At 41.1% G+C, this 24,606-nt stretch overlaps 2 protein-coding genes across 2 annotated transcripts in view; one reads left to right on the top strand and one right to left on the bottom strand. All coding sequences in view use genetic code 11, as the record gives it.

Annotated features, from left to right (window-relative positions):
• Positions 1 to 5,023: 5,023 nt before the first annotated feature.
• EGR_00794 (Dimethyladenosine transferase) lies at positions 5,024 to 16,261 on the top strand (the record flags this gene model as incomplete). The annotated part of the gene is made up of 15 exons (XM_024490043.1): positions 5,024 to 5,086; positions 5,366 to 5,699; positions 5,795 to 6,036; positions 6,401 to 6,523; positions 6,905 to 7,060; positions 7,334 to 7,456; positions 7,536 to 7,754; positions 7,823 to 8,329; positions 8,423 to 8,596; positions 8,822 to 9,215; positions 11,266 to 11,564; positions 11,698 to 12,057; positions 12,445 to 12,596; positions 13,945 to 14,056; positions 16,070 to 16,261. The coding sequence occupies 15 exons, from the start codon at positions 5,024 to 5,026 to the stop codon at positions 16,259 to 16,261; spliced, it is 3,450 nt and encodes a 1,149-aa protein (XP_024355446.1).
• Positions 16,262 to 17,506: 1,245 nt separating this feature from the next.
• Positions 17,507 to 24,606, bottom strand: part of EGR_00793 (Coiled-coil domain-containing protein) — a gene marked incomplete at both ends in the record, with an annotated part of 17,178 nt that continues 10,078 nt past the window's right edge. The window contains 7 exons of the mRNA XM_024490042.1: positions 17,507 to 17,740; positions 18,690 to 19,118; positions 20,828 to 21,121; positions 22,889 to 23,036; positions 23,103 to 23,186; positions 23,258 to 23,333; positions 24,196 to 24,445. Of these exons, the coding sequence (XP_024355445.1) occupies positions 17,507 to 17,740; positions 18,690 to 19,118; positions 20,828 to 21,121; positions 22,889 to 23,036; positions 23,103 to 23,186; positions 23,258 to 23,333; positions 24,196 to 24,445 (1,515 nt within the window). The remainder of the gene's footprint in view (positions 17,741 to 18,689; positions 19,119 to 20,827; positions 21,122 to 22,888; positions 23,037 to 23,102; positions 23,187 to 23,257; positions 23,334 to 24,195; positions 24,446 to 24,606) is intronic.

Genomic DNA, 24,606 nt, shown 5'->3' with positions numbered 1-24,606 from the left:
TAAATCCTGTGGTAGGTTGTCAAGGCAAACAAATTTTAAAACTAACTTGTATCAACAGAAGGTTTACATGACAAAAAAATGGCCAAAATTTAATATCTACCCCCAGGCAAGGTACGAAAAATATATGCTGTCGTTATTCCGAGCTAAGTTCACTGCTGTAACATGAGAATGTAGCCAGACAACAAGTAAAACCTGTATTTTAGAGTCTGTTTTAAAGAAAACATCATCACATTAGTCAGGAACTCGACCAGAGAAGATTTATAAAGTAGTTAACATCCATTTGAGCATTATCTGTACTGTGACATCGGGATTTTTAGTTACTAATTTTAATGTCTACCATCTATGTGAGGCGTTCAAGGTAAACGGGAAAGCAGAAAATTGTTTACAACCATGTTTATAATAAAAAGATATTTACGATGGACATTTTCCAATTCAGCTTTCTTGTCCCTTTGACAATTCATATTAGGTCGAATTAAGCTTCGTACAAGTTATTTCAGTATACATCTATCCTTCACACAGCATTGTACACGTGCTTTCAAATGTAAATTTGTTCCAAAAGACCCACCATTAAAATCGAGAACACAGCACAACAAAATTTGAATTATTCAGGTCAAATGACACGGCCAAAGTTTTGTCAGTCCTACCGGCAGGTCCTTGATTCTTCGTTTCCCAGACAAAGTTCAATTTCCCACAAATAACGGACACATTTTAGCCCATGCGCATTTGAGGTTAAACACTGGCTTCTTCAAACCACCAATTTCTTTTAAAGCTTTATGAAAAAGCTGACATAATTACCTGTGAGTGAGCTCCGACTCCTGCCCTTGTATCACACCAAATTGCCTCAAAAGCTTGAAGGCACTGATTGAGCGATGCTGATGGTAGGGAGGGGCACAGAGGTCGTGGTGATGATGCTGAACTCTAAACCACAAATTTATGAGATCGTTTGAGGCATCTGGCGTGCCTCAACACGGCCCTCTCGATCCCACCCAATAACATGTGAGTCCGCCTCCGAAAGCACCAGATGCCGATTTGGAGCATGCACGCACAGGTATGGAAGCTGACTGTACGCCCGTCTAATAACCGCTATCAAATGTTCCTCTTTATTACTCAAGCGCTTTACAGTCAGCCAAGTCTTGAATTCATTCAGTGATTAATTTAGTGTATTTATCAGGCCACTTTGAATTTACCCTATCTGGTGTTTTTTTGGTGGCTAGAGGAATAAAACACCCCCGTTACATTTCCTCACTGTTTAGCAAGAAACTTCGTGGAACTTGGCCAATAACACAGGTATTTATTCATTAGCAAATAAGGCTTCTCTTTTACATGAATAACTAAAATGAGTACTACTGCGATAAAGCTACGGGCGTAAGATAAGAAGAATGGAAATGACTACATTTGCATTCAGATTGGGTTGCCTTGATCTACAGCTCTTTTCGGCAACTGGTAAGCGAACTTTCTGACATAGGTTTGTAGAAACCGGAGCAATACCGTATTAATCATTCATTGCTTGAAGCTAACCTTGCATACGGCTGGTTGTTTAAGGTACCCTAGGGAATATGTTGACATACAAAGACTGTGCCAACATAGATGCAGATGAAGACAATGACTTTTTCCCTAGGGTAAAAAGAAAGACGGCTTATCACTTCTTGGTGAATGCATAGTTATGCATACTTTTGCATGAACTCCAATGAGGCAAAAATCTATTAGATGAAGCCAAGAAATGCATTAAAAAATGCAAAACCTTCCCGGAGGCATGATACGTTACTAGACTGAATAACGTCATTTATTTTACCACCTCCAATTGACTAAACGGTTAAAACACCTATTTATTTGTTTTTAAATAATCACAAATCAATGTACAAATGTTCTAAGTGTAATTGAACTAGGTCTTAAAATAATTAATGTATTTCAGTAACAAATGAGTCAAGGCGGCAGTCCATTTGGCGGAGTATTCTAAGGTGATATAGAGTTGGCAAACATTGGAAAAACCCTTCTGCACACCCGCTCGTGCCCCATTTTTTGGTTGTTTATTACGAATGGATAGTAAGAAGCACAACTTCAAAATGAAGAAAAAGATGTGATCTAGTATAGGCAGATGACTCCACGGCTGATTTCCTCCTACCTTTTCTGCACCTCCAGCAGTCAGTGCATCTGGTTTCAGTCAGGCACTTCAGAGGCATGTGGAAGAACAGGGGGGTAAATATCCGCGCACCAGAGGTGTATCGAATGCTCGTACTATGGAATTTCATTGAAGGTGTTTTTGGTGTCACACTGTTTTTAGACAACTGCCATGCGATCGTCGACTTCAGCCAAAGTAATTAGGTGTCTCCTTGTTTTTACATTCATGTTTTATTACGCGACTTAATCACACACAACATCCCCTAAAATGTACAAAAGTTGTGCCAATGGTGAATTACTGTTCGACCGATGTTACATATTTTTCACCATGACACGATAAACAAAGTATTTCCAACGGCGCCAAGACGAGGAAGTTATTTATCATCCACTGACTTCAGCATCAACTCCTTAGCTAATTTTCGCATTTTATTCAGCTTATTAGTAAATGGATGAAATAAGCATCGACGTTCTCAAGCATCCGTGCATTCTCTTCACACTAGAAAGATCATTCTTCTCGTGATCACCGTAACCCCAGATTTGAAACCGCTATTTTGAACATTAGCCACTTTGGATGGATTAAATGGTTACTGCCATTTTGCGTAAGAGAAGGAATCGTAACTATCATTGCTCGAATTATCATTGATGAAAAATCATGTTGTTTTCTACTACTTAATAAATAATGGCTAATTCACGCACACAATCGCAGATACTGCACTTCAAGCAGTGTACAATCGTCTATCCAAATAACTCTGGATACAAGTCTTCACTTAACTACTTCAATATTCTTGTAATTTGGTCCACTCAAGAAACGATTAGGTACTTATTTGGCCAAGGTTCGGCTTTGCTGTACAATAGTTGTTCTTCACGTTTTATGCTATTTCAAGTGCATTTAATTAGTAACTCGAAGGTGAATAAATAAGCTTCTATTTCATTCCTTTAGGATACAAAAGCAAATGTTTTAAAGGGTACAAATGAGGACTTTTTGGCGTTTTCGTTAAGGAGCAGCAGACTTTATTGGTACATTGAAGTGAAAGCAAACCTACCAATGTTAAATCGAATGTAATAGCATGGCTTGATGATCTGACAAAATATCCTAACCTTATTTTTTCATCAGAAATACCCTTAACGAACGTTTTCAGATCTCAGCACAAGCACATCTTTCGTTAAGTAGTGTACAAATGTGTGATATGAACCGACCTATGTTTCTACTAGCTTCCCATTTTGTATTCATGAAGACGGTCTTTGCTTTAATCGCCTACTTTCAAACTGGCGCAAATAAGATAATGGTTTTGAACTTTAGGATCACTATAAACGGTCTTCCAATTTTTTTCCTTGATGAAGTCATGCTAGACTGCATTGTGGGCATGCGGAGCTGATTCTAAAGCAAAGGCAAAATATGGGGCTTTTGGAAACTGCCATGCTCTAGCCTCTACGAAATGCGGAATTCGGAGACGCTAAAAATGAATCCCGTTGAGGCGGTGAGGGAGGGAACTGTACACAGAGCCAAGTGCCAGCGTACTTTCCTTTTTCCACATGGGATTACGGAACAGCCAAATTTAGTGCGGCAGGGTTGAACCTCACGCCAAGTGCATGAAACGCTCATTGCATGTTTCTTTGTTCGCGGCTCTGTCACATGCACCAAGTCGAAATGGTTATTTTCCATTGTACCTACCAGAATATTTCACTCCGCTACAATTTCCCACATCGTGGCAATTATGATTTATTCAAAGGCGATAAAACTGAGGTGAATTTTGGTGTATGATAGAGTTGATCTTCAAATTCAAATACGCCAGGCCTCGAGATAACAGTTGTTCACAACTGGAGCCCTAGCGACCAGAACAGGAGGAGCAAGCTTGAGATGTTAACAAATCCTCTCTCATCTATTCGTATTATATGAAGTCCAAAATGAAAAGTTAGTGCTGATCGAATGGAACATGGTTGAGCCATTTGGAATCTCGGAACAAGAAAGAGACTAAGTGCATGATAATGGCAGATTTATTGTTTCAAAGTGCATAAGCACAGTGTAATTTAAATTGTTTACGACAGAGACAAACTTTATGAATACTAGTCCTGAAAGTAAGAAGTAAGACAAACACAGAGCTTGTGCAAAAATAACCGTAAATTGGGCAATGTAAATAGGTAAGCTGGACAAAAGGCGAGTACGATAATAGCGCTTATCTGATTTCAATCACTTTAAGTAAATTGACATTAGGTAATCACTAACAACGTGGCGCATTACATTGACCAAGTTAACACCAGCGAAAAATTTAGTTTATCTCTCCTAGGAAAAGTAGGACGATATAGCTGAATTACGGAAGATACTAGATTGCTAATCTTTTATCATCTTACAGCAAAGCCGTGAGGTCCCACGTAATAGGACGGAATTAACATGAATGTGAATTTACACGTCATGATTAAGATAGAATTGGCGTGCAAATGTCTCATTGCGGCCAAGGCAACCATCAATAAAACTGAGACTAAAATTAAGTTTCAACATTAGCTGAACCTAAAAATAACAAACAATCCCCTGCACATCTGTGGTGGGCCTTGAGTGCCCATTTTTTTAACCTGTGCGCACTCCAGAATGATGACTCAGAGGGCCAACCACGTTCCTCGACTTGCCGTCCATGACTGAGTCAGTGCACCTAATGGACGAGCCAAATAAAGGCGTGCCGTAGACAGCCTGATGACCTCAATTTCTGCAGGCGCACGTCGTGACTTGGATTGGTTGGCAAGGGGATCTGTTCATTGGCTGACTGGCCCCTTTGGCAGATTGGCCTGGTGATTGGTCGACACGAGCGATTGCTGCCTCATGCGTTGAGGGCTCAGTTCTACGTGTTTATAGCACGCACGCGGTGGTTTTCGTGCAAGGCATCGGCAGACGTGTTTATCTCCATTTCTTCAAATGCTCGCGAGTATAACTGCGGACTATAATGGACTATTTGGAAATCAGGAGACGTCCACAAATGTAAGTTCTCCAGAGCTTTTTCTGAATTATGGCTTATTGCATGAAAATAACTTTTCGATGAAGTATTACTTCATAACTGCCCAGGATGAGTTGAAAAAAAATGGGCTCCTTGTTCTAACTGATTCATCACTTTATTAAGATAAATTTACCTTGTTTAAGCTATGTTTGGCTATATCGAGACCTGCTACTGCAGAAATGTCGAGTTCTCTTGGGAGAACAATCGAAAGTGTCGTTTATTGGGGTGGATTAGCAATGTTACGCCTTTTTCATTACATACAGCTGCAAACTTCTGGAAGGAGCCATTCGAGTGACATTGGATTTGTCCAACATTCGGCTTCATCCAAATCACTCCTGTCATCGCCTGAACTTTCCAGGGATGTTCACTCATACAAGCCCCCGTCAAAATGGAGCTTTAATGACACATGCTGCTTAGTCCACGAAGAGGAAGTAGCAGCTGTGTCCAATATCGCATCAGCATTCTGCGCGCCCGTGAAAGAAGCGAAACGGAGTCACCCAAAGAGGATAATTCAATCAGGGCAATTGCTGGTACGAGCCAGATCCATGCTTGAAGTGAGCAGCGCAGTCACACCTCATTCTCGAACCAAGTCAGCTGGTAAGATCACCAAACGAGCGCTCACATGAGTTGCGATCAGCGGACGCGATTTGTGCGTGACTAATGGCTACTCCCTGATGCACTCACCATTTCAGACTTCACTATGAAGGGAGCTGAAAGCATGCAGTGTCAGACTGGGAGTTTGAGGACGCTGGAAGATGCCAGCAGCTCGTCGTTCCCTCTCGATCCACAGAGAAGTGTGTCAACCAGCACCGCTGCAACCGAATCCACCGGCGTTCATATAAGTGTGGGGTCTCTAGCGAAAAAACGGCAAGAAATTGAAGAGCAGATGATCCGTCTACAGGTTCAATTGCTTGAATCGTTTCGCGAGGAGTGGGTGAGTGAGGATCTCATTTTAGTGCTTCCACTGATTATGAACTCGTTAGTCGGGTATTGATGAACATGATGGTGAGGAGGAGGTCGTAGCGCACTCTTTTCCACATCCCAGTTTGTTTGCTTATCTAGTGTTCAATTTAACTGTCATTAAATTCATGTTTGCACAATACGTTTAAGTCCCGCATAAAAATGAACTAATTTTATGCATCAAAACTGTCTTCCTGGTAATTGAGAGTTTGATGTTCGGTGAAGTAAATCGCGAAATACATCGTCACAAATTTAGTCAAGCAGTTGACTCCATGAAAAGTGGGGTAAATAGGTAAATCTACAGCACTTTCAGTCGAGCATTGTACCCATTGGCTTAGTGGCAGTTTGGTGTGGTGCGTTCGATCAGTCTCTGGTGCACCGGACGACAAGTTGATTATCGAAAATCGAAGCGTCACCACTACAGCTCTCACTGCTCCCCCGACAGGATACGTGATGAAAACGTAAGGTCTTTCGTTACCATGCCACGTCGTAGCACAGACCTGCCTGACCTCAAAGGGCTGTACTTTAGACTCTAAACGACGCACCCCCCGCGCCTCGTAGTGTTTGTGCGCCTCCATCCATTAAATGGTTTAAAAAACACGACTTCACTCGATTGTCACTTGGTAGTATTATGGATTTATGACGGTCGTGGGAAAATGTTCCTCATCCTTACATTCTGGTAGTAGAAAGCAGAATGTTGTGTGAATGAATTAATGCAATCTAATGCTAGGTGGACTTGTCGGTCTTGGCATGTAAGTTTTTCCCCCGTGATGAAGTGTAATAAGTGGTTTTGGAAGACGTTTTATTGTAAATTTTGATTATTCAATTGCTTACTGTTGCAGATCCTTACGGGTGTGATTCCCGAGGGTTTCACGGAACTTCAATCCCAAGTGATCGCTTCCAATCCAAAGCTGAAAACTACTTCCTTCCCCTTTACTCATCTGCTTACAAATAGTCAGTCGGAACTCAATTTCAATAATGAAATGATTGAGAAGATGGTGGGTTTCTTTGTGTACCATGATATTAGCAAGTGTGGTTCACTTTCTTGTGCAAAATATTTCAAATTATGGCATAATGTTTCTGCTTGAAGAGTCCCAATGCATTAATTTACAACCATGTCCATCTCTCAGGTGGTTAATGTGGCGTATTGTTGCTAGAATGCTTATTTGCAAAATCAAAAGTGGACTATTTGTTGCTTCATCTAGAAAGGTTTATCTTTGTAATGATAGGATTATGTGTGGATCAATCTCGCTTTACAACTCTTTTTGTAGGATTGTGCACTAACAACGATTAATGGGGCACGTGCTACATTTCGGAAGCCCGTGGGTAATGCGAGTGTCAAATCGACCTGCAAAGACTCCCTCACCTCATCGTTTTCATCCGTAATGGGTGATGTAAGTCGTAAAATTGATTCACTTTGGCTCATGGAAATTTTAATGCTCGCTCCCAACGTATTTGTTTTTGGCAAATCAGTCATTATACTGGTCTCAATGGGACGACAATTCCACCAGAACGTCCAACAGCCTTGGTGACTGCGCTCATGACGAGGCGCGGGAGCTGATAAGCAAAAGGCTGCAGAGCCTGGAGACTGATTGCGCCATCGTCAGTCAGCTCTACCGAGCCCACAAGCAACGTGCGACGGAGACGAATAGAGCCGCATTTCGAAAGGCCTATAAGTGCAATGCACAGAAGGTTGGTACACACTCATGCTGTTATCGCTTATGTCCTATGCATACATAATATGCTCTGTTATTTTTCAGTTAAAGGAAATACATCGTGAGAAGCTTGCTTTGGAGGAGCAACTGCGTATGTTGAAACTTAACGAACAATCTAACGTCATCTCAGGGCTGACAAGATCGAGTAGTCTCTCGGTACAAACGAATGTAAATCGGGCGTTTAGCCTTTTCCATCACTCCCCTGTCGCAACACCTCCGGTGGCCACACTTCCGCGACGCAGGACATTGCAATTTCCATCCATTTCGGCCGGCAGTACCCTGCGTCTGGGGAAATTGAGGAAACGACCCAGTCTGAAGTGCACGGGGCTCGAGAAAAGCGCCACTCCGATGATATACGCACAGAAAGCTGGAAAGACCGCCAGCCATACGCCTGGCTCAGCGTGTATCAGAACTCATCGGGTTCCCCTTTTCTCGACACTCTTCCGTTTTCCAGGGCAGCAGGACAACATAGAGTCAGGGCGGCAGAAAGCAGAAGAGGAGGCAAAGTCCGAGGTAGCAGAAGTAGTCGAGAATGCTCAGACATTACCAAGAGTAAGTAAATTCCACAACCGTCTTACAGTTCACATTGGTTACAAGTGATTGCCTCTTTAAAAATAATTCTTATTCTACTCTTTAAAATTACAGTCGTACTCTTTACTTGAGTCTGTTTCACCACGGCAACGATGCGAATCGAGGTCCGATCTCACTCGAACCGAAATAAAAAGATCCATTTCCTCCCCAGCTCTAACCAGACCACACAAGGAAAAACCTCCCTGTGACTTCATGCGGAGTTGCACACCGGAGATCGTTAGGAGGCAAGTAGGGAGTTGATGAGTTGATGCTGTGATATGCAGGTCCTCCATTTTGTGATATCATGCGAATTTGGTATTTTATGATGAAGACGTGCATTTTAGTACTTGATATAGTTAGTTCAAGTTAATAATCGGTTATAAATTCGTAATTTTGCTTTTATTCCTTCTTTTCAGTGATTTATCAAGTCAAATCGGGAAAAAAGGAACAAATGATGAGTTGGTGGAATTGAAGGTCTCAACATCGGACCAGGATGCCAAACACACTACCTGTTCATCATCTTCCGATGTTCAGTCATCGTCCGGTTGCTACTCGAACACACCACATTCTTCCTCTGTCGGCGAACATTCATCCAAAGCATCGGAAGTTTGCCTCCGTCGATCTGCAGAAGTTAAACTGAACGATTCGTCCATCCGCTGTATTTGTAGTTGCATTTCTGAGCGCAGTGGAAACTGTGAGTGCAATGAGGAGATTAATGAGAGCAAGGCGCTGGAATCGTACCAGCTTAAAGGGACACAGCAGTCTCCAGCACCGTCTAGGCGCAAGCTCCCAATGACTATGCTCAGAAAACAGACTCGGAGGAATTTGAATCCATTGTCGTTATTTCGTTCACGCAGTAGCAAACGAGGTTCTTTGTTGAATGTTTGAAAGACATCGCTTGCAAGAGACGATGGACTGAATAATGCTGCGAAATCTTAACAATCGATGAGTGTGGCTGTGATTTTAGACGCGTAAACAATCTTATGTGAATTCCTATTACTGCCTTTGTACATAAAAATCCAGTTTGTAATCCTTGTGAAATTGCCCGGTGCCAGATTACAGAGTACGGTTGATAACCTTGTTTTGGATCTGTGTTTGCGGAGGGGTGGTTTCTGTATGTAGCTTTTGCGAGTAGAGCTCAAGACACGTAGGTGTAGGCCGATGAGACTGAGGCAAAACTATTTGCTTAATCGTAAAGTGCATAGCACTGAATTCAGTCCCAATTTAGTACTTTGTGAAACCTCTTGTAATTAGATGTTTCGTGGTCGGTTCGGAGAATTGTGAGGGGGTGGGTATTTTTGATTCTTCCTGTCTACTCGGGAAAAGTGGTGCGTTATTAAATCACTCTTCAGATAATTCTCTTCAGATGGCAACCACAGATCGCTGGATTTCAATTATTCGTTACAGGGTGATAACTTAGTGTAATACGATAGTGGTTTATCCCTCGATTCTGGTGAGGCGCCACTTTTTGTACTTCGAAATAGCCCTCTTGTACCTCGCTGGGTGGGCTGGCCTTTTGGGCCAGCCAATAGCCCAGACATCTTCTCCGTGCTAAATACATATATTCTGCACGAGTATTGTCTTCTTTCGTCTTCAGGGAGTCTCGAAACGTTACATGAGCATCATCAAAGCGAGATCCTTTACATAATAATTAAACAACGATTAAATCTGCATTGCCAGGGAAACTGCAATTAAATGTGGAATTTTTTGGTTCGTACGTAAGCGCTTATGCGTCCTAGCGTGGCCTTGAGGCCAGGCCGGGGCCCTATCAGCTCTTCCATAAGCCAATAGCATATTTCCTTTCATACTACTGTGGCTTCTCACGATGTCAACGAAGGCCTAGGATGCTACATGTGTTCATTACAATTAAAGCAAGTTAGATTAGACTCTTAAATGCCAGTTTTTAACATATGAACAAAGTTTGCAATATCAGATTACGATGCGCTAATATTTGAAGAAATTTTGGCCAAGGACACAAATGGGGTGCGTAATCAGTAATGATTTCCCAAGTTTCTTAATAAACAGAAGCATGCAGGAAGTTGACAAATAACTGGGGATATTGAATTACATTTGATGTCTTCACCGTTTTGATCTAGTATAATTTTTTGTGTTGTGGAAATGATCCAAACCAGCCGACAAAGAACTATTGATTTTCTAAATGAAAATGGGTGAGTAAGTCTTACAGATGTTAATGTTTTGAGACTCAAACGCTAATGTCTTATTATTGGCTATGAAGTGGTGTGTTTGGATTTGTAGTGTCGATGGGACTAATTTCAAAGCAGGATGGGTGGGCGTGCACTTTTGCCCTTAACAGGGTTTTTATGCTTGGGCCTTCGATTTCTTGCACTATTCACGAAAATAATTCTGCAGGGTGTAATAATTCATGTTTTTCGATATATTGCAGCTGTCTTTTTGGGTGGATTGTGGACTTTGTTGTCTAAAATGGTTTTTAAATCAGCCCTACTCTGGATTCCCCAGTTCCTACTCGGCATTTCAGAGCGTACTAGAATGATTAGTTGTCTTTAGTTGCTTGATGAAACCCAGATTCTTACGCTTTGAGGTATTTTATACAAAGTCTCGAGTGTTGATTGTGGAACTATTAGTCACATCGTTTTCTTTGATAACTCCCCCTTGTTAATAGAGAAGTGTTTTTTTCCAGCCATTTACGAGGTATTAACTTGATTTTACAAAACGCATTCCAGTTGGTTAATTCCATTGCTTCAATTAATTTTTAGAACTATTCCACAAACTTTCCCTATGACGTATAGTGCCCAAATTCATCTACTTGTCTTTTCTACCGACAATTTTTTTGGCATTCTGACCCTATAGTCGCGCAATAACCTTAGCTGGATCCTCTGACCAGAACGCTGACTTAGTTGTATTTGTTACGCCAGCCTCAATAACGCCCCGTCTTCCAGCACTGCCTTCCTTGCGAGAAATAATCCGCATCTACAATCTCAGAGCTCAGAAGCAGTTGTCGCAAAATTTCCTTCTCCAACCCTCTTCTATAAACAGTCTTGTGAACTGCGCCGGCGGCCTCCGTGATGCCTGCGTCTTGGAGGTAGGTCCCGGTCCCGGTGGGCTCACCCGGGCTATTCTGCGTCAACGTCCTCGGCACCTTGTCGTCGTGGAACTCGACCGGAGGTTTATCCCCTCTTTAGAAGAATTACGTCTCTCGGCATCTGAAATGGGTGTAAAGATGGACATTTATCGTGGTGTAAGTAGGCTCTCCTCTAGTTCATAAGAGATGTTCTCCCATCCACTATGCCCCGATTTCTATCCCCTTCAAACTGTATCGTTATCACACTTTGTGCACACTATCTCTGTATTTAGGCTTGTCTTCCCCATAGGACATTCTGAAGGTAAATACCGGGGATATATTTCCTCTGACAAGCATACACCAGCCCGAGACTTGGGGTTCCGGAGTTGATGCTGTGGCACTAAAGGTGAACAAAGTGTCAACGGCTCTGGTTGAAGCCAGCGTCGAGCGTCCACCGCGTGTTCGCATTATCGGTAATCTCCCATTCAGCACATCGACGGCTCTGCTTATTTCGTGGCTGGATAACATTGCCAATCGTCGGCAGATCTGGCGTCTCGGGCGGGTGCCCATGACACTCACCTTTCAGAAAGAGATTTGCGAACGCCTCGTGGCCGACGTCTGGGACGAACAGCGTTCCCGGCTCTCCGTGATGGCCCAGACATTTTGCGAGGTTAGTTTTACTATATGTAAATTAAGTAGCTTTAATTTAATAGAATGAAGAACAGGCAAAGGTTCCAATAATATATGACCACTCCTGGCTCGATTTTTCAGATTTGTAAACGATTCTTCGGATGATCATATACAGTGACATCTTATTTAAGACGATAAATTCCCTATTCCTAACCCGCTTATGAGAACTCGCCATTCAAGTTCCGGTTAGAGTAATGGGTTTTAACCCGCATTTTTTATAGGAGTAGCTTGATTTAAATACCACTGAGCCTTAAAATCTTAATTAAATCATTGTCATTTGTTTGGTGCATTACAATTTCTGACGGTTTGAAGGTTTTATAAATACTGTAACATTTTGGCGAACCAATTATCCCATCGCATGCTGTAGGTACAATTCCTAAAGGTGATTCCTGGTTCAGCGTTTGTTCCCCAGCCCAAAGTGGATGCGGGTGTAGTACGGTTGATTCCCCTCCCACGGCCACTCATCTCTGCCCCCTTCCCCTACGTGGAAAAGTTGGTTCGTCATGCCTTTCAGTTCAGGTGCGTACTTTTACACCCTGTTTCTCTCCTTGACATCACTTTAGGCTCAAAAGCACACTGCAATGATCAACACGAATTCGTGATTATTTGACTTGTGCTTTTATCAAGGCTTTGAGACAAAACCAGTGACTGGGTTAGTCGTGGGGCAGAAAGTTCCGTCTATTTCGCTCGAATTCAACATTTATCGACAGTGATCTTAGGCGAACCTTTTCTTCTGTTAGCTGCTTAGGAGTTTCCGTTTATTTATAGCGGTGAGAAATGCCATAAATATTTGAAAGCTTCTGAAAAAGCTAGTGCAAGAAGCTTGATGAGGAAGAACTTCCTCAACTCGAAGTTTTTTGATAGAAGGAACTCTTCTTGAGTACTTATGCTTCTTAGATGTGCTGATTGAGAGTCAATAGTTTATATTAAGGTTGGTTTCCATCTTATCCATAGCAGTTATCATTCATTTCCTAAGTGATTTAATGTAAGCCTAGATCCAGAGCCACAGTAACGAATTACTGGTTAAATGAGCTATTATGACCACGAAAAACCTTTAGTCGAGGCATTTCTTTGTGGTATAAAACTATCCAGGCGTACTTCTTGTACTTAACCTAATGGGTTGCTATTGCTGCACGGTCTATTTTCGACATGTAATTGATACTTATATGCCATGATGCGCCATTTGAGTCCAACTGTTGTACTTAAATCGCATGATTTTTTGCGATTGTGAAGTGGTGAGCAGTAAAGGCATGGGGAAACACATCTTTATTTCTATACATGCGAAACTGCGCGATGTTTCCCATTTTGATGAAAAACGACCTCTTTAGCGCACTTACCTGGGAATTCTGTGCAAGTGTCGCAAAAGAGCACTTACATTCGCCTGCGAATTTGGAAAAAAAGTATGCGAAAGATGTTAAACACCGTTCTTAAGGTGCTGTGAATCCAAGTTCTTAGCTTTGGAGGACGTCATAGCTATCGACTTGAAAAGATTAAAATTTATTGCTTGATAAAGTAATTTTGTAGATTAGTTAGTACCGAGTTTATTGGCAAATACTTTCAACAATGCGTATTCCTGTCATGTGCAATATAGGGAGCAAAGCTAGTGCTCCTCAGTCCTAAGAAATCTTCATTCCGATGCATCAGTTAATGTTGCTTTTGACTTGTTGTAGACGCTCACCTTCTTCATATTCTAGATATAGGCCGCTTTCCTGCCAGATTAAATATGGTTGTATATTCATTTCTCAAAATACTTGGAAGGTATTCTTCATTTGTTAATACTAGTTCAGTTGACATCAAGATTGCATGATGCATAGCTTTCGGCTCATCGACACTTGATCACACCTGGGTACGCTCCTTTTAATTTTAGACAAAAACTAATTGTTAGGTGTCTGGAAAGTCTCTTTCCTCCGGAGCGACCAGATCTCGTTATTCAGCTGTTCAAAGAGGCTGCAGTGCAACCAATGAAGCGTCCCATCCAGGTGATTTGATAATGGTACTGTTATTAATCTGCCGAGATCATTAATTTGTGCTAGTAAATACCCGACTACTTAGGTGATCTTGAAGGCCGACCGGACTGTTGTGCCAGCAGCTAAACTCAATGCGCTTTCTAATTTGTGCGCCAGTGAAATAGCCATTATCAATGAAATGAACACTAAATGTGCTACCTTCTCCTTGAGAGCCACTGAAATCATAACTTAGGCAATATGAAAGGTGTTTGCAAATTGGAACGAGGTGTTCATTATTTTAATTTTGTTATCCCTGTATTCGGTCTATGAGATTGTTTACTTAAAGTAAATTGCGGGTTTTATTTGTTAGTAACTTATTTGGAATGATAGCAAAGACGTGAGAGGATTCCATTTTTAACTGGTAGCAAAATATTGCCTAAAAACGTTGAGTTGCTTGTGCGTACAAAGAGACAATGATAGACGTGGCACGTATTCATCACATAATATGGGCGTCATTAAGGGACTCATTTATGGAGTCTTAGCCCGATGTCGTTTGCTTATCACGAGTAATGTTGTGGATGGCATTATCGTTTGGTGTATAATCCAGGGTGCTGGATTTTGCAATGAGCCCGCCGTACCATAGCGGCTATAGCGACGAAAATGTGCATAGTTGGGACAAGATTATCACAAACATAAAAGACGGTTTGTTCAATGCTTATTTGATGACAGTAAAGCCACAACGTTTACCAGTACGCGGCAATTACTCCTAAAGAGCGTTCTCTGATTTCAATTTTTTTGCCTTTACATTGAACTGGTTTCCGATATACTCCAATTGTGACCTCGTTCAAAGTACACGGATTACTAGGAGCTTTTCCCCTATTTGCTCTTGGATGTCAAAACATTTATATGGATAAGTTCTGATCCGTATTCACTTCACCATTTTTTTAAATTTTGACCCATATCATGGGCGGTGTTGTTGGTGATGTTCTTTTGCTATCTAAATGTAACCGATCAGTGGATCCATGCGCATCCAAGTGGAATTGTTAATTATTTTGTACCTTTCCGCTTTATGCAGGATCCTTGTAGTTTGGAAAAAAATTAAGGCAATATAGGAATATAACAAAATCGGAATAATTTTTGTCAGGTATTCTTAAAGGGGTAAAAATGTGCATAAATGGTTCTGGTTTAACACAAAGTATGCTGATTGAAAGCGCGATAGAAGGCGCTGCCTCAAAGTAGACCGCACACAAATGATTCAATAAAACAAGTGGTTTGTAGTACACATTTCACTGCCGTAGAGTGCTTCTTGCTGCCAAATATATTTCTTAACAGAAGAATATCTCCAACTTTGCCACTTGTTCGCGCGGTTCATACACCAGAGTTCTGAACTCCATTACCCTTAATTCAATGTGAATGATGAAAAAGCGTTTCTTTGATAACCAGCGGGTGCGATTGGCATATCACTTAGGCAATAGTGTCGTGTTTATTGTCGAAAAACCTTCACTACAGCTCAGGCTCTCATAGGGCAACCTTTAATATGATGGTGTTATGCTTGAGGTGATGTTTTTTACGCAATAGTTGGCGTATTCCTACAACTGCACTATGAAATTGGAGTCTCGGTTACCCTCCACGAGTGCGTGATTGGAATATGTAACAAATTGTGTTTCATCCATGCTTTGCCAAACTGTTCTCTAAATGGGTGTCTCCAAAATTGTACTGAAATCTGAAAATCTTTCGCACAACTTTGAAGTCAGCATGATTCTCAGTATTTACAGTCTTATGCAAAGGCCGTTTTCACGCGTTAAAATAATCTAACATCTTGGCGTTTTGTGAAGTTGGGTTACTTTATTTGCATAATGCTGAAAACAAAAATGAAGCATGATGATTTTTTGAGGTTTCAAATATTTCTCAAAAACACGAAATCTTATGAAGCGTTTTGCACAACATTACGTTCTATCCTCATCTACCCATCAAAGCATAATTATGCCGTCATTCCACATTCAATTGAACGTTGTCTTACCAAATGCACTGTTTTTGCTATTTCAGTTAAGTAACTTGGAGTTTCGTGATCTCTGTGAGGTGTATGCTAGAATATGCGCAGCCAACCAGGGTGTCTTTGACTACGAGTTTCGTATGCCACAGAATCTGCCCCATTGGCATTCCAGGAAGGAGACGCAAAGAACAATCCTTGGAAGCACAATAACTGCCGCAGTCGTGCGGAAGGAAATGTACTCTTAAATTACGGGGCTCATTAATATTGCTTGTGTATATTAGAGATTTGAGCAAGTCACGCTTGATTGTCCGCACTGTGGAAAGGTGAGTGTACTACAAAAGAAAAATTTCAATCATATTGACAGTCTTTTCGAAATGGGAACTAGTCAAGTAACTATGGTGTGTCACTCCAAACGCACTTCTTCAGAGTTCGAGAGGATTATTTAGCTTGATCTTAATGTTTCTTTTAGTTGACCTTTTAGTTAGTTAGGTGAGAAACCCTTTCATCCATCGGGGTTTTATTTCACTGTCGCAGTTGTTCATTTTTTAAAATGTGAGGTACTTGTCATACTGTAGGATTGCATAATGAACATTTCTTTGGGTGTCTGCGCTTATTCTGATAGGGCCTAGAAAGTCAGATTATGGGCGCAGCTTCGTAAAACCTGCTGGTCGTGTTTGCAAATGAGGGTCAAAGCAGGATTAAATCACAAAACAGGATGGTTGTGTCGTTGAATCAAATTTTGGCCGTTGCTCTAAATCGCTCGACAATCTTACGGCCACGCACATCCAGATTGTCACCTCACGACTGGAGTGTTTTAACAAATTGAATCGGGGAATTTTGGACGGGCAGTTTTCCCTACACTATGCATAAATTGCCTCCTATGTACTTTATGCAATGCTTGTGGTTTTTTTAACAGGTTGCCTAAAGAGGTGACAGGCGATGGCCACGATAATCAGTCTGAGTGATGAGAACCCAATTACAAAACCACGAGAAAAGGCGTGGATTCAAATATTTTGTGAAGTTACGGTAAAGCGTGCATTTCGTTTTCGGGTGCATTTTCGTTTCTAATTGGTTAGCGCAGGCGGCTTTAATTCTGTAACGTAGCTGAGGTTCTAGTGAACCGATTGTGCAGGCAACAATCTCATGAGCTGCCTTTGCATACACAGGTTCCGATCAAATTAGCACAAAACAACTGAGGTGATCGCTGATTTGGAAAAGACGGGGAATTCCAGTCTAGACGAACGCACCAGTAAACGTGCGCATTTATTTGACCCATGATTTACGTATTTCAACTCGCAGGCATTAGGTAGGCTGCTTGGTGACCGAAAGGTTTTAAAAGTTAAACCAACAGAAGTGCGCATTCCTCGCTCATTACGTACTCGATTACTCTACCGAAACTCTCCGTATGAAAATTGTTCGGTTGAGTATCACAGATGAGCATTAAATGGCAGCATAAGCAGACAGCTATGTACAAGTGGAGTGTTTGGTGGTTAATTTGTTGAAGGGAGGTTGCCTGGATTGTTCAAACGGCAGCACTGGTGGTGGGTACGCATTTCGTGAACGGAGGTCGGTTCAGCCGGTTGTTTTTCACTCTCCTCACTGTCTACTGACTTCGAATCAAAGTCACTGGCGGAGGCGGATTGACTCCCAACCGGATTGCTATCGTTCGGACTTGAACCGTACGCCGTCGTGGTTTTGAGCACAGATCCGGTTGACCCCTTTTGCTTAAGGCAAAAAGGCTCGAGATTTAACTCCAGGAAATCGTCAAGTCGGAGCGTTAGCAAAATATTACATTCGATGAAAAAAGCTTTGTTTACGAAGATTGACAGTAAGCATGGCAGCCTTTGATAAACAAGATTTTTCCTACACAAATCAATTGCGAAAACAAATTCTACCAAAAACATAACAGATGGGACATGGCTTAAGTTTGACGTAATCGTTTTCCAGAGATGCTGTGGGTAGGAATAAAGTACTGGTTACGTGACGGTAGGTAGATGGCGATTGCATTCATGCCAAAAAGGCACGGTGATTTTGCCTAATCTACTGGCAGTTATAAATTCAAGAGTTTTCGGTCAAAGTGTTTTCAAGCCTAACCGAAAATTGACTTGCTAAAACGATATTCCATTAATGAATAGTTAGCAGTACAAGATTTACCAAATTCCACCATTGTCTAATAACTTCATACATTTTGTGAATCGTAACAAAAAAGCGTTAAAATTTCCAAAAGTTTTTAATGCACCAATCCAAATGATTGTTTAACGTGTTTTCAAAATAATATTTATTTGAACCATGAATTTTATCTTTGATATCCGTTTGAAAAGTTTACAAAGCTATTCAAAAATATGATTCGGAATCAAGTGAATTTGTGCAGATTAAAAAGGAACGTTTTTAAATGGTTTTCCCATACTGGGAACACTACTTCGTTCACTCTTGAAATTTTTTTTTAGAAAAAAGACATGTAAACATAATCCTTTCAAATCCATTACAAAAGGATAGTCTTAGTGGAGAATTATGGGAATACTAAAACTAACAGGCGATCCCTTCCAAGCAGAGTCATGTTAGAAGACTCATACAGCAAAAATAGTGATTGTCTCGTGACTAACGCGTTTTGGATCATTGAATCGTGAGTAGTTGCATAAAGTGGATTGCGAGTTTGACTGGAATGAAACATACTCTGGCGAGACAGGAGCCCTGAGCACAGCTGGAAGCACCGCAGCGTCCGTCGCATATGACGTATTCGTTGCGCGGTAGGCCGGGATGGATATCAACTACACGGTTGCCACGGTGGAGGCGCTCCCGACGCCAGAGCTGTGGCTCCTCTGCCTCGCTGCCGGTGTCGCCGGCGTCGTCGAGGTGGTCGTCATCCAAGTCGGAGGGACAGTTAAGCCGCGTGGTCTCGCGACCCGCGTCTACCAACACGGTGCGCGAGAACACCACGTGGGCTCGCCGAGGGCCCCGGGGCGCCTGTGGTAAAGAAGGCGGTAGCGGTGGTGCCGACAGAGGTAACTGCGCGCCAACTACGTTTTGCTCCGATGAGGCTGACGATGGAGATGTCGAGCTCTCACCATCGCCACTGCCTCTACACGACTTTCCAGATCTTAGCTACGGTTTGTAAAAATGAGTTAACTAACCATCAAGTGCATATCTAACTAACTAACCAGACACATCAATCGAGGCATGTAAGAAATTAAACGTCAGTATTCATATCGAAATTGTTGCTCAGTGCTTTACCTTGTAAACGTTTATGTTGAAAATCTCATACAGGACCTCGTTGGAATTTAAGTCTTCCCCACTACGTATTTGATTTACCGAAATTGTCTCGCCACTTGTTGGATTTCTCTCCCAAACAGACTACTCACTGATACTAATATGTATCTCAATCGGGAAGTTAGTCAAGAACACAGAAGAAAGCAGTGTAAATTTTGAAGAGTTGTACTTCATGCATACTGGCTTTGTAGAAACTCTGCTATTAGCCTTTTGCTAATTTCGTACTGCAAAATATTTTAGAATCCCAAAACACTACCTCTTCAATGTGAACTACAGTACCATGTCTTTACCCGTGGGATTAATTAAGCATCGGATAAAAACCATTCATGCGTGATTTTTGAATGTATAAATATTGGGGGACTGTCACGGCCAGACACGGACCCTTTCATGGATTTTGAAAAATAAGGAAGTTAATGTAAAATCACAACTTCTCCAAGCTACAATAAGTGGATTATAGGCGCTTCCTTGAAAACTTCCTTAAAATTTGGGAAAACCTAAACTTCCAAAAGTCTTCGCATGGAATACTGCTCCAGGTTACCCCAGGGTTTGTGAAAACGCTTACTCTGACTTTGAGTGCCTCTGATAAAGCACACGAGGCACTTGAGCTTCTAGTCGGATCAAAAGGTTCTCATGGGATTGCAGTGCAGACACAGCTGCAAGTGAGCTCTCAGACAACCTATCTTGTCGTCTGTTTTACAGAAAGGGCTTTCTCCGAACAGTAATCTTCCAGCTTCTCAGCCGCGAACCTCATATGTTGGAAGGTTGTGAGCAAATGTGCCCTTCTAGGCCTTAAAATGGCTGCTTTAATTCCTCAATGTCCAATTGGTCGGTATTCAAATGATAAATTTAGCTATTCATCGTATTCTTGGGGACATGGTAAGGCCATTGCGTCATCAGCTATATGCACTTTCAGCTTGTTACGCGATTGTGTTATTTTAATCTTGTTAATGCAAACAGACCAACAAATCCGTAGTTTTACTTGAAGCGCTCAAAGCTGTTTTGAAAAGCAATTTCTTGAGGTTTCAAGAACTGCTTTTAAACTACCTCCACACGTTCTCGTCAGACATATTGTACTTAACAACAACGAACTGACTTCCAGATCAGTCAACGATTAACCATATTCATGTTTCTTAATCACTTTCATGTAAATTTTCATTTCGGTCCCGGCTTCTGTTTGCAGCCATAACTCTTCAACTATGGCTCCTCTGAGCCTTTTACATGCCGTTCACATTTAAAATTCTCAACATGGATGCACATGGATGTTGTCACATTGTACATAGTACATTTTTAAAACTGTTTCTACTGAAGAATTTTAGCGGCCAAATATGTATTTACAGTCGCATTATTTTTTGGTTAGTTTTGCATACAGCACTTTAATAAGTGCTGCATTAACTAGGAAATAACTGATTAAAAATGATTGGGTGAATCCTTTGAATCGCCTGCTTTAGATTACAAAAATGGAGACCAAAGTGGTTCGTGCAATGATTAGTTGGTGAAACTGCAATCCAAGTAGTAGCGCAAGAAAGTGAAAATAATTTACTGACTGAATTTATCACTTCGCAGTGATTGCAACAAGTCTCAGCTGCCTTGACGCCAGCCTGATGAATGGGGCAGATCCGGGATAAGGATGAGGGCGTTGAAGTGAAAGAAGGCGCTTGATTCGGGCCCTCCTCCTCCGACTGCTCCGGACTTGAAGAGAGAAGGTCCAGGCTTAGCTCGTTCAGACGCTGTAGAATCTCTTGCAGATTGCTCTCCGACTGTTCCATAGCCCTTTCAAGGTATACTGACTCGTGAAGGGAGAGCATCCTTTTTCGACGTTCCCGAGTTTTTTCATGACGCTGGAAAATCGTCCGCAGGGACATTAGTGATGGAAGTCGCATAGGAGTTGAATGAGATGTTAGCTTACAAGAATTAATGCTGATTTTTTTGTAGCACCTAACTTATTCAGAATGCAAGTTATTGTAAAGTAGTCAATGGATAAGACAAAATGCTATCATCATGGAAATCTGAATTAATTTTGTGCCATTAAGAGGGTTGTCATTTGCATGTTGAATATAAGTAAACTCAGTGATCTTGCATTTTATCTGAGTCCAGTATTTAAAAGGGAAACAAACATGCAGCCACAAAATTTAGAACTGCTTTTTCCTGAAAAGCGCATTTTTACCGTTGACAGAAAAAGCGTTGAAAGCGAAAATATTCCTGGTAAGCTTAAAGCAACGTACAAAAGTCCACTTTAGTTCACAATCGAGTTTGTTGCGAGCAAACTTTTAGCGCTGATCATTTTAGCAAAAAAAAGCGATTTGGAGCGCTCAAGTTTTACAAGCAATGTAAAAGAGCATTTTTTACGGTAAATGACTATTTATATTCACAATTTTGCCCACTCACAGGTTAAAGCTTAATCATAACGCTAAAATTTGCAGTGATTTCAAGTAAATGGAAAAAGCATTTTAAAACGAATAAAGTTGATATATTTAAGGCATTGATATCACTGTCGGAGTAAGCCATATCGGTTAGGATTATTGGAAGTCCATATTTATTAAGCGATGTAATTTATTAATCCGGGAACTGAATAAAAAGCAAACCGACGCTGAAGGATCCTTTTAGTCGGGTACATTACCTTGACTGATTACAAAGCTAAATAACTACAGCCACTATTTGTCATATTGGTGAGGAAAGTAACATGTGATGTGTTCCAACGGATCGTCTTAAAGCGGATATTTTTTGGAATTCTAGCTACGATGGCAATCGTGACGTGCTTATCATATATGCACATTTATCATCACCCCAATATGGATAAAAACGTATGGGAAGTGTGTAATTATTCTACTGAAAGTAACCGGCGCACAGGAAATGAAATATCTAAAACATATTGGGCAGTAAGATCGCCATTTTTTTCTGCGAATGTGCGTTATTCCAAAACTCTTAAGGTATGCGTGACAACTTTCCATAAAAGTGGAAATGCTGTGTTGCCACTTTGAACAGCATGACCTATCATCTGTCATTTTTTAGATAAACACTCGTGACCGAATCTTATGCCAAATACAATGTTCACCTAACACTCTAAGCTTTCAGATGAATAATTTCGACTTGTTTGCAGCTGTACAACAATATACGCAAAATATTTTCGTATTGCTGAAATGCCCAAGCGACTAACTGCATTCACAAGCAATGATTGCTTGGTTGATTTTGTTATCTAGCACATTACGTGTGTTAGGATTTATATTTATTCAAAAGCTCAAAAGACTAGGATGAAAAGGGTCAAGCTGGCCGCAATGAAGTCACTGATCTATATAAGAGTTCGACTTTGAAACTTTTGCACCAAAATAAAGGCTAAGATAGCTACCCCAGTTGCCAAGGCAGTTTTTTATGGGAAGCTCACTTTAAAAATGTCAGCACGAAGTTGCACTTATTTTTTCATGTATTCACTTACAATAGCCATAACTGAAATGCATAAACATAAGGCATTTACATTCATCCACTTCTCACACAATCGAACCCTTAGCACTGGCACGCTTTCTGTTTTAAAATAAATGCATGTGACATTCATTCGTTGTCAAATCGCTTGAAAAAAGGAAGTTATAGCTATCTGCAAGTGTTAAACATACCGCCAGACCAAGCATTCTGGCCTCGTGGTTGGGGACGATTTTGGAAATTTGCTGAAGATAAAGCTTCTTATCTTCAGGTCGCGGATCTCGAATTGTTCGAAATGTTGGGATATTGACACTAATGCCATTTTCCTGAACAGCCGCAAGCCTTAGCGAGAGAAAAACAACCGTTGCGAAAGGGAGGAAATAATAGGTTGTTTCGAAACAGGCATACCTTTTGAGGGTGAAGAGAGTACAAGTAAGTTGTTTGCAAGTGGATAGGGTTACATCAATTCGCTTTTGCTCGTCTAGCAAAAGTCTGAAATAGCAAACAAAAAATGAATACTTCAGTATTATTGCAAAAAAATGTGAAGACATAGATAAACTAACTCATTTTGAACTTTCACTTCTGCTTCGTTCACAAGGGTCAGGAGGTTCAAAGCATTGCATATTTCAGGAATATGACCTAAAAAGTAAAGCTAAGTACTTGTGATAAATATTAAAATTAGTAAATTGCTTAACTGGTTGGAGAATGTGAACTCAAAAAGTGGAAGTAAACGTGGATTAAGGCATAGTACAGCCATCTGAAATGATTCACTTAAGGCACGACACTACCTAATTAGAACTTTTCCAGTTATTTGGCAAACTGAAGCTAAACAAATACAAAATTCAAACTACTTTAAGTGACGAATCCCAAAAAATGTCAAAAACAGATTTTTTCGAGACAACCTCGATTATAATAAGATTGAATTAGAATAAGCATATGATAACATTATACTGGACAATAAGAGTAAAAGCTTAACATGATCTTACTCTAATTGTGAAATCATTACAAAAATCCAAACACTTAAAAGAAATTGCAATTCAGTCATTGCCTACGATAAACGCCGTAAATGAGCGATTAATGATGGTACCCTTTCGGTTGACAATCTTTGCCTTACGATACGCAACTTTACATTGAATCATCATAGTCTCTGTGAAAAGTTCTGCTCAAAAGGCGACAACAAAAGAGGCTAAAACATCCACAAAAGAACCTAGTGAAAACACCAGCCGACCGTTTTGCAGCTCCCCTGCCTAATGCCTGTATCAGGGCATAGAAGAGAAAGACATTATAATTAAAGTACCTTTTTTGGCCAAATTTACATCAGAAATTCACCTAATGCATTGGGGTAGATCCAGCAAGTAGAGTGTAGGGCAATTATTTTGATGAACTATTTATAACCTGTTTGTCGCAGTCGAGTTGCGTGGTAAAGGGGAACTCAGAAAATCACTGATACCTAGTTTATTAGGTTGATTTTTTGGTAGTTATTTCCGCCCCTAAAACATACCTTTGAAGGAGGCAAGGCGTTGACTAAGTCGGCTGAGATGGAGAGCGTAAGCCTCTACTTCGGCTACAGAAACACGACACCTTCGGTTGAGAGCGTCCACCCGCATCTCTTCAATGCATGCATCGAGGTCCTTTAACCAGGCCTCGATTTCTTTGCGATCAGCTTTGTAATCAGCCATATGGCTGTCAAGGCTCAGCTGGACCAATCTCACGGGTGTTGCGCCTTTCGACTTTGACGCACTGAGCAGTTGCTGCGAAAGTTATATATGGACATACATATCGTTCAAAGTTCAAATTTGCTTAACGGTTTTGATCTTTAGGCATGAGTGAGGAAACGATTAATAACCGCCCAACTGCTATGGCCCAAAATAAACGCTGATCAATTGATGAATGGAAAAATAGCCATAAATGT

Source organism: Echinococcus granulosus (genome assembly GCF_000524195.1).
Source record: "Echinococcus granulosus chromosome Unknown EG_S00003, whole genome shotgun sequence".
Taxonomy (NCBI): Eukaryota; Metazoa; Platyhelminthes; class Cestoda; order Cyclophyllidea; family Taeniidae; genus Echinococcus; species Echinococcus granulosus.
Note: the sequence above shows the minus strand (reverse complement) of the source record. Positions and strands in the feature narration are given on the sequence as shown.